Below are 13,480 nucleotides of genomic sequence, written 5' to 3'. Positions count from 1 at the left end.
GCCTGATTACTTGGTCAAATGTCCGTCGTCGTAAATTTGTGATCAGTACTTAAGTTTTAGACTGAACTTATGGCCGACGAGAGAGGTATTGGCTAGAAGGATTATCCCGAAAGAACTAAAATATTGTTGTTTCTGTCAAGACAAAACTCAAATTGCGACTTTGGAACATTGCAGAAGTGTGTCCCATGTTGAATAGAGAACGGAAAATCTTTTTAAAGAAACATTTAATTGATAAATATTGTACTATGGAAATGAGTGAAGTATGATGATACATTTTTAGTAGTTCAAAATTGGTGATTCGTGTGGCGATAGTACAATTTCTTGATGCATACTTTCCCAAAAGTACCAAAGATGAACAACAAAGTTGAAATTGAAAGTATATGTAAAGGATTATTACTTGCTATATGAATTTACATTTTTTTGCATATGTATAATTGTAGTTGACAAGATGTATTAATCTGACTTAATGTTGGAAGTATGATGTTTTGTTATATATATTTGAAAGGATGATTTTATCAACCAACCAAAAAAATAATTTGTAGCTTTAAATGGCACGTTAAATCAAACCTCATTCCTGTTTCTACTGGGATGATCTACCGGGGCTACTTTCTAACTCCAACGCCCTAGCTAAGTGGCAAGCATTTTTTAACACTAAAGTCTTGCACTTTATTGCCTAGATAAAATTAATTTTCCATCTTTGCTGTAAATTTTCGCTACAGCCGTTTATTGAGTTTATCTATTGAAGGTGGAAGCCATATATGGCTGAGACATCTGCCTACTGGAAATAGGTATAATTCTGAATAAAATACAGGGGAAAATTTGGAAATCGGTCCTCGGCCTGCCCATGTCTCCCGAATTCCATTCTTATACACAAACTGGGCTTGTACTCCTTGGCTGCCAAATTTGCCTGGAGATTGTTAAACAACTTTACCAAGATGTAATTTCCGCCTGTCAACTCCCTGTACGAAGACTTTCACAAAATGCTTGTCAAATCTTGTCCTGTTTCAATTTTACAGGTTCACAAATGTATGAAGAATATCTTGGAATCCTTGAATATGGAGACCCACGATCTTCTCATGGGACCGGCCTTAGTTAAAAAGAGATTTTTTTCAAATTTTCAAATGCATGGGCAGCTACATCAGATGCAATAGCTGACTAGTCCTCTTTTGAAGAATATGCAAAGTTTAGACATGCACATGCCCCACGCAGACCCTATATTATAGGTTTTCCTTGTAATAAAGTTAGAAATGTCTACATGAGGTTTAGACTAGACTTGCTACATACGGGTCATCGAACTAAAAACTGGAATACGAACCTTGTTGTCCAACCTGGAGGTGTTTGTCGCTTCTGTGCTAGCAAGGACACACCTGAAACATCATGTTTTTTTTTTCTTTATTTTTGTTTTGTCCATATCTTGAACAGCAGAGAATGCTTTTCTTAGGTCTCTACATCAAGGATAGATCAACAGATTCTCGTAATCTCACGTGGATTAGTTGCATGTGGGGACACAGTCTACCATTATTTTTGCCACAGTCCGAATGGTAGTTTATATTGAAGACCTACTTAATGATAAAGAATGAAATTCTAAAGCAAATTGTGTTTTTGGTAGGTGCTCACAGAATTTAACCTGCATGTGCTAATCTGAAGGTTAGTAATGAGTATGCTCTCATTATGTAATATGATTACGAGGTTATGCTTGAATCATTTTGACCTGTGAACCCTACAAGACAGTGGCTATGTATTTTACTCGTTGGACATAGCCAGAATATTGATGTTTCCAAACTAATGTATAGCAAGAATGTTTGTAATCCATTGAGTAATATGTGAATTTGATGTCCTTCTGTAAAGAGCAACTATATAAATGTTTTTCATTAACATATTTAGAATTGAGTAGTGTACGCCAGTGGTAGATCTTTCCACACATGTGTTCTTTCTCAGTTCAGGTGTCGCTTTTTTTTCTCATTTTAATTTTTGGGTAATCTCCAAACACATTTTATTGTGGTTTATAGTGCTCTGTTCTGGGAGACATGTTTTATTTACAGTCGCCTTTTTATTCACACAGATAGGTTGGCTACAAATTTACTTCTTTATTTTAAAATGTTTTTTGCTCTTATTTTATTTGAAGTTTTTCCTTTTTCTTTTTTCCTTGTTGCTTTTTCAATTGTTATGATTCTCATTCGATGTCATATGTTGTGATTTTTGTAGTGTGAAATTTGTAAAGGTACTGTGTACCAAAAACAAATAAAAGGAGGTAAAGTTAAAATAAAAAAGTTTGGGAAACACATGATCCGAATTGCTCCGGATTAGGCCAGGAGGACTTGGTACCTGGACCTTCTGGAAATGCCCATCTGTCTTCCAATGCGTCTTCCACAAAGAGAGGACCTTTTCTTGTGAGAGGCGGGTCAGGTTCTCCATCCAGAGCTCAAGACACTCAGCCTTCACGCTTGGTTTCTGAGAGACTGAGATACAAGGATTGGAACCTCCTGGATGACTTAATGGAGATTTTGCTTTCGGCCAGAAGGCCAGCAACAAAGTCTTTGTACTGTTGCCATTGGAACCATTTCTGCAACTGGTGGAAAGACCAGAATGTAGATTCATTTCTGTACAAAACACAGGATGCTTTATCCTTTCTACTACCTTTAGCCAATCTGGGGCTCCAGATTGGTACTGTTAAAGGCTATTTGGCGGCGCTGTCCATCTTTAATCGCTCGTCGGATGAATGTGCATATTTCAAAATTCCACTGGTGACATAATTTATAAAGGGGCTCACCAATCGAGTCCCCTCATCTCCTTTCCAGGTCCCAACTTGGGACCTAAATCTGGTATTAAAATGTCTTGTGTGCACCTTTTTACACTTGTGTCCCTTAAGGTTAACCTTTAAAACCATTCTCTTGGTAGCCCTAACTTCAGCCCGTAGAGTGAGCGAGTTGCAGGCACTTTTATCCAAGCCACCTTTTACTATCTTCCATAAGGATAGGGTTGTTCTGAGGGTTAACCCTCATTTTTACCCAAAATCATTTCTGATTTTCACGTAGAACAGAACATTGTTTTACCTTCTTTTTATCCCCTGGCTCCTCCTGGCAAGGAGGAGGATAGATTACACAGGTTGGACCCTCGTAGAGCTTTGAGCTTATATATATCTAGGCTGTCAAAACATCGCATTGATCAGCTTTTCATTGGCTATACAGGCCACAAACCGGGTCAGGCTGTTGCAAAACAGACCTTATCCAGGTGGATCATTCTGGCCGTTTCGGAGTGTTGAAGACTGGCAGGCAAGAATCCTCCTGAAAGGTTGAGTGCCTATTCCACCAGGGGCATGGCTACCTCCTACAGCCCTGCAAAGGGGTGTACTGCTAAAAAGTATTTATGAGGCAGCAATGTGGTCTATGATTCACATGTTCACAAAACATTATGCCTAGAGTCTTCCTTCGGTCAGGCTGGAAGCTTTGGAGAAGCAGTCCTGCATTCTGTTCATGAAAACCTCTAAGAAACAGAAATTCTTACTCCCTCCACCAAATCTAATACTGCTTTGGGTGTCTATCAACGATGAGGAATTTGTGGGAGGACACAATCCATTTGAAGAACAAGTTACTTACCACTGGTAACTTTCTTTTGACTGGATGTTCCTCCCACGTATTCAACGCCATCCCAACCTACCCCACAGTAGAATTTCCCAATGCGATTATAGCTTTTGCTCCTTAAAGGCTGAGTACATTAATTCCTGTGATTATGCAGGTATTTCTACTGTAAGAAAAAACAGAACTGAAGCCATCAGGCTATATATGCCTTTGATGACATCATCCTCGAGACAGTGGCCCTCGAGGGACATAGTTGATGCCATTGACGCACAGCGCCCTCTGCCGAAAGCTTTTTCTCCGAAGCAGCTGAAGCTGGATATCGAATATCAAAGATGAAGAATACGTGGAAGGAACATCCAGGGAAAAAACGTTAGCCGGGGTAAGTAACTTGTTGTTCTCTCCACCACCTATCTCTCCACATGTGGTGTTCCCCAGGTTTCTATCCTCTCCCCCTGGCTCTTCAATGTCTATCTGGCCCCTTTGACCCTCTTCATCTCTACCTTTTCCTCTAACTTTCAGTGTTAATCAGTAACACAGAGCTCTCTATCAGGCTACCCTCAGCCGCTTCCTCCTTCTCGCTCATCCCTGACTGTCTATCTGCTCTCCAGACATGGTGCACCTCTAACTATCTCTTGCTTTAACCCTAGTAAGACTGAGATCCTTCTCATTGGGACCCCTGCTCCCGCTCTTCCTCTCTCTGGCCGCCATCCTTGGGCCCTCTGTCCTCACCCTCTTGTGAGGCAAAAAAATCTTGAGGTCATCTTCGACTCCACTCCCCCTTCTCTCCACACACCACATACCTTGCCAAGAAGGCCCATTTCCAGCTGTTCCTCCTCAGAGGTATTCTCCCTTTTCTCACCTTCCCCCAGATGCTCACCGTTTCCAGAGCCCTGGTTCGCTCTATGCTGGACTACTGCAACAGCCTCTTTCTCAATCTGCCTAACTCTACACTTTGTCCTCTTCAACTAATCCTGAACAGGCACGCAAGACTTATCCTTGGCCTCAAGCCCAGGGACTGCATCTCTCCTGCCCTAAAATCCCTCCACTGACTCCTGATGGCTGCAAGGATCAAGTTTAAGACCCTTTGCATCACCCATAAGGCTTTCTGGGGCTTTGGCCCTCACTAACTTCAACTCTCTTCCTGTACCTTCATCCTAGAGCCCTTTGCTAGTCTACTTCCATAACTCTCTGCTGGTGAGTCGCTTCTCCAAGCAGAGAATGGGGGTAGGTCTCTCTCCTCTGCAGGTGCCTCCCTCTGGAATGGCCTCCCTGCGTCTCTTCTTTCTCGTTCCCACTCCCCTGCTAACCATCCCTTGCTCCTGCTCCATTGGTTGACTGGCTGCTCTGTCCCTTCTGAGTTTTACAGGACACCAGGCCCGCCCCCCTGACCAGTCCCCCTTCATTTGCTGCCTGGCTAACCTTGCACTACCGGGCTGGGATTGCCCCCCATAGTCCCAGCCCTCCTTGCACTAAACTCAGGGCCCTGCTGCTGTGTATGTACTTCTCCCTGTACCCCCCCTGCACTTCTTGTTGCGCACTTGCACAATCTCAATGGCACAAGCCCTGGTAAGATCGTTGTCTTGGCCTCCCTTTGTTCCCCATCCCTTGCCATATTGCGCCTTGAAACACTTGCAAAGCATAAAATGAGCAGTGTTGCATAGCAATTTGCTATGCAATTCTGTAGGTTTGCTAATCAAATGGGCACTTGTGTAGCAAAGTTAGCTATTTAAGTTGCCCTCTTCTATTAAATCACAGCTCGCCCTGCATTCGTCTCTCGCCCTGGGTGCTCCCTTCAGTCTCTTTTTCTCTGTTCACAAGTGCTAATGGAGAGAAAGTGCAGCAGTAATCATTTCCTCCACTTTTAAGTTCCAAAGGCATGTGTAGGAGTGCTAGGCAAGAATCTTTCTTTTTCAAATAATTGCAAACCAGAAATAATCGGGTTTTTACTTTTACTCAGCTTTCAATATCGTGTCTGGCAAAGACCACTATCTGTCAACATTATATTTAAAAAAAAGCCAATCTTGCAATTCCATTCCTAAAATGTAAGTTGTTACATAATGACCAATTACAGTATTGATTCTGTAAACCACTGCATTATCTCCAGTATAGTTTAGGTTGGTGTTCTAAATTTCATAGTGTCAACTACAATTCATTTTGTTGGATAAGATGCATCATATTGACAAGTGAAAACTTTTGAAAATGTACATGATCACATGCTTATGATGGCAAACCTAGTTCTGTAAACTGCAGGTTGATTACATCTTGCAACTGTTGCTCCCATGAGTGAGCCCATACGCCTTGACATTCTATCTAATCGCCCTGTTGCTTTATACCAGGTGCCATGAAAGTGACATGACCACAAAATACATTATTCCACCTAGTTTGCTCAGTTCTCTGCCTGCTATGCAATCCACTCTGCTACGTCTTTCTTGCCTCTTATATAACGAGTACACTATGCGAACTTGATGCTTATGCAAAGTAGTGATCAATAGTTCCATCCATTCTGTACATCTACAGATCTACTGCAATACCAAACACTGTAGTTGGCCTCCTGAGCTCGGTTTGCTTTATGATTATGATTGTATTATATATTGCAACCTGCAGGAAACAGCTGGCCAAACTGTTTTCAGAGCCTTTTTATCTTATGTATTTGTGTCAATTCATGCAGCTAACCTTCTACATTTTACAGACACTCTTCTAAGGCTCGCAAAGTTTTTTTGCCCACTTGCATAGTCAAGTGGATTTCATGAAGGGCAAGTAGCATTTGCAAGAGATGTTTGAAACTTTTATTTAACATTTACTTTCTTTGCAGTAAATGTCAAATACAATGTGAAAGGTTTCACTGTGCATGGCGGCCTCTGGGTGGCAGCAGTGTTCCGAAAATAGTGGGTTTGTACTCGCATGCACGGTTTTACAGAAAGCAAATTTTGAATTTGTTGTCCTCCGTTGCTTTGGGTAGAGTGCATTTCTCTTAAGTTGAATAGGTAAACTAAGGTACCCGACCTGCAGGTCAGGCTGAAGAATTTGCAAGGCCCGACTCCTCTGTCTTATTTCAGAGGTGCGCAAAACTGATGTATTTTTGCTCATTTCATGTCTTGGGTACAAATAACTTCAGGTGACATTAAAAATATTAGTACAAAATTGCTACTCAAATGGGGCTGTTTGCTAATCAAAAAAGATTCATTGGCAAACGCTGCTAATCCATTTTTGAAAAATAATGTATGCCTTGACTTGTGTAGAGACGCATAATAAATAACAAAACAATCAAGCCCTTTTTACTGGCTGTGGGCAGTATGACCCAAAAATGACTATAGTAGAGCACTGTTTTAAAAATAAACTACTGTTACCGAGAGGTCCCAGCCTGATGACTGGGAATATTCATCCAGCATGTGAATCTATGAAAGATACCAATGCTGGAGAACAGGAGTTATAGGTAAGTAACATATTCCTTATGTTGTAGGATCTACACTACACACACTACATTCCCAATGCATAGCACAAAACAGAATGTCCAGAACTGTGATCCACCCTAACCCAGAAGCAATATTCCTACAGAAACTGATTTACTTATGCAGAATTAATTCACTTACTTACAACAATATATTGTCTGCTATTGAATGCGGAGTCCACAAAACATGCTCAGCCTGCAGTTTACAAGTGTTCTAATGGACATAGTTGTTCTACTAACATGGAACCACTTAAAGGCATGGTCTAGTAAAACATTTTATTTAAAAAAATAGGCAACATAAAAAAAAATACTAGCATTCTTTTTTGAAACTTCCTATGTAAAATTTTTCAGGCAGAAACAACGCAGCATTTAGCATTTCCCATTTGGGGCTCTGTGAGAGCCCCAAATGGGAAATCAGCTGTAGGCACAAACACTACGCGGCATGTAAACACAACCGCGTTGTGTTTCTGCCTGCTGTAGCTTTCACTTTGGGTCTCCGCTGCTCCGCTGGGAGCACCGGGGACCCAAAGTGATAGCCATATCAGGCAGAAACACAATGTGGTTGTGTTGGAAAACACTGCGGTTTTTCTTTCCGAGTTTCTCAGGCTCCTCCGAGCCGGAGGAGCCGGAGAAACTTGGAAAGAAAAACCGCAGTGTTTTCCAACACAATAACGTTGTATTTATGTTTGCGGTCGCTTCAAAAGCGACCGCAAACATAAATACGTTTTTAAAGCTGCGGTTTTATTTCTAGGTTTTCCGGGCTCCTCCAGCCCGGAAAACTTAGGAAAAAAAACGCAGCTAGTGCTTATTTTTTTTTTTTTAAATAAATAGCACTTACCGAGATTCAGCTGCAGCTTTCCTGCTCTGGTCGCAGGTCCCCGTCCTCCGCGTACAGCACTAATGAAGGGAAAGCCACCCAGCGGTAGCTTTTGTTTACTACAGCTGGTTGGCTTTTCCTTCATTAGTGCCGCAAAAGCAAAAGCCAGCACAGAAGGGCATCCATTTCACAAAATGGATGCGCCCATGTGCTTGCTTTTTGCGAATTTTGAGCTTGAATAGCTCAAAATTTTACAGAGGAAGTTTTAAAAAAGAGGATGCTAGTATTTTATTTTTTTTTATGTTGCCTAACTATTTTTTAAATAAAATTTTTTACTAGACCATGCCTTTAATTTCCAAATTGTTCCCTGTAAAGGAAGGCTTAGTCCAAAGTGAGTGGACCCTTTAAGACACGGTTTTCTCAGCTCTCCAACATTCATGTTAGGCTTGCTAGCCCAAGAACTAGTTTCCATATTTGGCTAATAAATATGTGTAATGTTCTTTCCTGTAACTTTCAGAACTCATTCCAGAATGGATGACCTCATTAATGGACGGCATGAACATGATTCAGTAGGACTTAAGCACTAGAAGAAACCCAGCTGTCGTGAGAAGCCAAATGAGTGAAAGGCTGAGCAAGAATAGAGTGGGAATCATCATTCAAATTGTTAAAAACTGAAATACTCTTCAATAACAATGGATCACTACAGTATTTACAGTGTAAATGTATTATGTTTATAACATGCATCTACTGCTAATATGTTTAGTAGTGAAATAAATGTGAAAAGGTTTACTGTGGTTGCTTGCTTGTTTGTGCTTGACAACCCACTGTGAGCCCTCTTTAACTTGCAGTGATAACAGTATTATAAAGCAAACTAATGTTTATTAAACGTCTTTTATAATACATTTGATTTCCTGCTTCATATTTGCTGTAATAGTAGCTTGCTTGTCTTCTACCATAATATTTGAAATATCACATTGTGCTTATTCGTCCACTCATTTCCTTGAATAAATGTACTGATCTACATTTAACAATTTAGCCTTTTTTGTTTTATCATTAAGAAATACTAGCCCTACACATAAGCAATGCCACTAGTGAAGGAAAGCATTGCCTTTGTAGTGTGCCAAGAAAAGGGAATAGGTATGGTAGTGGGAAGTCTGTGTGATATATTTAAAGACCTACAGTAGTGTACAAAATATCCAACCTTTCGGACTGGTGAGGTGCTGTTACTTGATACATCATATCTGGTACTTCTGAAGCTTTTCTGCTGGCTCCTAACTGGCTTTATCATCTTTTCTATGGTTATTGATTTTGTATGACCTTGCATATCACCTTTTGGGTGGCTTTGGTCTACAAACCACAGATCAGTACATGCAAAGATTAGTGTATAGGCAAAACAAAGGAAAAACGATCAGGAAGGTCTGTGAACCGAACTGAAAAATATGTAGAAACTACCCAAAAAAGATATGTTCCTGTTTTTCTAAACTGCTTGTATTTGTTAAAGGGTTTCTGGATCATGGAAATCTTTATTTGTTTGGATAAACAAGACTATCACAATGCGCGAGCATGATCTTGGAACATATTTAAAGAGAAACTTTTCCCTGAAGTAAAGGACATTTTAAACACATCAATCATTTACCTGGAAAACGTGTGTATGTATGTATACATGTCTACACTACGACTTGTGCGTATGCCAGAGCTCTTAGCTACAAATTTGAAAATTCCATCTGTGCATGACCATCCTCTATGTGCCATAGTAGTCCAGCCTAGACAAAACTGCCGTCCATATATGTGCACTGATTACTTGAATTGCATCAGGCTTCTGTCATACACCTTGGATTATACCCGATCATCTTACCTCACCTGCATGCTAGCGTGTCTTTCATATAATCTTCCTGGTGTGGTACTTGTTCAGCTCCTGCTGCAGTGCACCAGGAGTCAATGTGTCAGAATTGCTAATTATGCACTGCCGTGTATGCCATTAGCCCTAGACTGCATTTTTAACATGTGTAATACCTGCCCAGCCTTCCACTGAATAGCATTTGGTTTCTATGCATGCTATTATCAGACCTGTTTTTTATGCTATTGTGTCAGACCCATGTTATTACGTATGCAAATAGACAGTAGCCCCACATTGCATAATCCCTAACTAGCTTTCTGAACACAATGTATTTCCCAATACTTTACACTGTCCTACTAAGAACTCTGCTATACATCCCTAGCCTACAGGACCACACTATGTTGTTAAACTCACCCCCACCTGTGCCAGCACAGAATGTCCCCAAACAGGCTGCCATGATTACTACACCCTGTACTGTATCACAGAGGAACCTTAAATTACGTGCCAGACTCCCTAGGCTTTATGACCCCTTAACTGAATCAGCGCATAGTAATGCTATGATCAGCCTGCGTAACTCAAGCCATCACCAGCACCCACTCCAACTTAACAGCAGACTCTTCTGAGAACCTATCCTTCCCCCGAAATGCGATCCTACAACACAACCATTACTCCTGAAACCAGTGCAGTCTGGGACAAAGGCTGCACTTATAAATGCCCGCTCTATGGTTGCCCATGCTACAGACATAGCCGACTTACTACACAATGAAAATTTAGACTTCCTAGCTGTTACCGAATCCTGACTCCACCCAGCAGCTGGCCCAACAATTATGCTAGCCGTACCAGACGATTACACCCTTCTAAGACTCGATCGTACCACCTCACGAGGTGGAGGCCTTGCCATTATAGCTAAAACTAACCTAACACTGAAACTCTCATCACCCCACAACATAAGCTCATGTGAATCCCTAACGGCCAAGTTAACTCTATCTAATACGCAATCTATATCCATTCACCTCATATACTGACCTCCAGGCCCTCTAGGATCTTTTGAAGAGGACCTAACTAACATTTTATCGTATAATCTCAAGAACTCCTCCCAAAGTATCATATTAGGAGACTTCAACCTTGGTCTTAGCGACCCCTTAGATGCTAATGCCACAATAATCAACACCTTAGAGGAACTAGGCTTCACCCAGAATATCACAGCTCCCACCCATACCAAAGGTAGAACCCTTGACTGGCTAGCTGTGCATAACTGCCCACTTAGTCACATCTACAATGCCACAGCCTTGGTCTGATCATCACCTGATCACGTTCTCCCTAGAGCCCGCACTACCTTTGCAACTCGACAGCATAGCTCCTGCTGTCCCAACTAGAAATAAGAGAAACATCACTCCTGAAAACCTTATCCCTCTGATTTTACCTACTCTTAACGCCATTCCCGACCACAGAGATCCCTCAACCATGGTAGATTTGCATAATAAAGTAATGCTATCCTCCCTTGATGCCATAGCACCTCTCAAATTAAGAAAGCGCAAACATGTGAATACCTGGTTCTCTCCCCACCTTAAGGCGATCAGATGGGAGAATCGACATTATGAAAAAATCTGGAGATCAGATCCATCAGAAAATAACAAGAAAAACTTAAGCAATTTAGCTTCCTTCGAATCTCTCAAGCAAAATCCAACACTAAAGAGCTCTTCGCAATTCTGAAAGAAGTAGAAACCCCTGTCCAGCTGCCCGATTCCTGTATCAAGGACAAAAACTGGTGCACAGATATACAAAATGCTTTAGCCAATAAAATTACTTCTCTGCAAACAAAGATTAGTAAATAAAAAGAATCCCTTCTCTCCATCTCTAAATCGAGCAACACCAGTTCCTCTTTGGCACAATCCACCCCGATGCCTCTTCCTGTGCCTACTCCCCTCTTCAACTTCAGTAAAGTATCCATTAAAGAGGTTGAAAAAATAAATTCTCACACTCAAAACTTCGAATTGCCATGGGGACCTATGCCCGGCACAACTGATGAAAGATGCAGCTCGTGAACTTTCACCATTTATTACTAAATTAATAAACGCATCCTTTACAGCAGGCACTATACCTAACAATCGTGGGTCCTCCCAATCCTTAAACCTAATCTAGATCCTTATGTTCCCACCAACTACTGTCCCATCACTACAGTGCCATTCTTACTCATCCTTGATAAAATAGCGTACCAACAAATCCAACATTACCTTGAACTTAACCACCTTCTTGGAGTCCGACAGTCAGGCTTCAGACCCCAGCACGGGACTGAGACTGCGCTTATAGATCTTAAGGCACAGATAGATGAGCTGAGAGATGAGGGCAAGAAAGCACTACTGTTAGTTCTCGATCTCTCAGCTGCATTTGATCTGGTCAATCATGAGATCCTTTGCACACACCTACTGTCGGCAGCTCACTTCTCCCAAGAGGCAACGGAATGGATTCAGTCCTTCCTTCCTCAACAACCGCACTATGCAAGTTTTTTCCCCCATCAGCAGCTGCTGACCCTATGCCCATTACCTGTGGGAGACACAAGGCTCTTGTGTCTCCCCTACCCTGTACAACATTTTTACAAAGCCCCTTTTCGACGATCTAGATGGCCTGGGTATCACCTACACTAACTTTGCTGATGATACCCAGATCCTCATCCGTTGACGGGGGATTATGACAAAGATTTGGCCTTTGTAAATAGAGTGTACCTCATCATCCAGGCATGGATGGCCTCTCATGGTCTATGCCTGAATGATGACAAAACAGAACTCCTTATCCTAGGCACCGCACCCAACCTCAATAAACCAGGCAAAAAGTACTCTTCTTTTGTTATCGAGAATAATATCATCACTGTAGCCAAGGAGGTTAAAACTCTTGGCTTCTATTTAGACTCAAGGCTCACCTTCAAAAAACAAGTTAATGCCATGGCCACATCTTATACATGTAAACTAATTAGAGCAGCCAAACCGTTCCTCTCACCGAATAACTGCATCACTTTAGCTAGAGCATTGATCCTATCCAAGTTGGATTATTGCAATGCTCTCTATGTAGGCAGTAACAACTACATCACAAATAAAATTCAAAGTTTACAAAACAACGCCTTAAGAGCAGCCCTAAGCCTCCCGAAGAAAGCCCATATCTCAGAGACTAGAAGATCGGTGAACTGGCTCTCTACTAAAGACAACATTTTCCTTAAATCTGTCTCTCTGACACATAAATGATATGATATGATAGGTTATTTATAACGCGCTTAATACCCAGAGGTTTCTAAGCGCGGACCCAGGGATCGAACCTGTGGGGGTACGTGTCGTCTTGCTTCCAAGGCAAGCACGTTGCCCCTGGGCTATCCTGCCGAGACAATGCCTACACCAAGCTGCCCCTCAATACCTGATAATGAGATTCACCAGACTGACTTCCTGCCGTCCCTCTAGAAAGGCCAACTCAAACCTCCTAGTACCAAGATTTAAACATACTATGTCTGGAGGGAATAACTTTCCTGTCAAAGCAGCACAATTTTGGAACTCCCTAACACCATCCCTCAGGGAAGACCTTCCCTACCCGCAATTCAGTACCAATACCATCCGTTGGATCAAAGAACATGACATCTAATGCATTTCCACTGCCACGCTTACTGTAAATTGTGTATAAATTGTATATCCTCTCATCTTCTATGCTGAGATATATTTACAACCTGTAAACTACTTATATTTACCTGTAATTATATTTTGATGCATTGGTTTTAATGTTTTGATGCTTCCAACACTGTAACCTAGTTGGATTCATCT

General features: G+C 41.5%; 1 protein-coding gene across 5 annotated transcripts in view; it reads left to right on the top strand.

Annotated features, from left to right (window-relative positions):
- Nucleotides 1-8,743, top strand: part of RMDN3 (regulator of microtubule dynamics 3) — a 548,832-nt gene extending 540,089 nt beyond the window's left edge. For all 5 annotated transcript variants that reach the window (XM_069637572.1, XM_069637573.1, XM_069637571.1 and 2 more), the window contains exon 6: nucleotides 8,361-8,743. In XM_069637572.1, coding sequence (XP_069493673.1) covers nucleotides 8,361-8,430 — 70 coding nt within the window. In that variant the 3' untranslated portion in view covers nucleotides 8,431-8,743. The remainder of the gene's footprint in view (nucleotides 1-8,360) is intronic.
- Nucleotides 8,744-13,480: the final 4,737 nt, after the last annotated feature.

The sequence above is a fragment of the Ambystoma mexicanum genome, chromosome 14 (assembly GCF_040938575.1).
Source record: "Ambystoma mexicanum isolate Mex_15411 chromosome 14, UKY_AmexF1_1, whole genome shotgun sequence".
NCBI classification, from domain to species: domain Eukaryota; kingdom Metazoa; phylum Chordata; class Amphibia; order Caudata; family Ambystomatidae; genus Ambystoma; species Ambystoma mexicanum.
The sequence above is the reverse complement of the archived record's forward strand: the minus strand, read 5'-3'. Positions and strand labels throughout refer to the sequence as shown.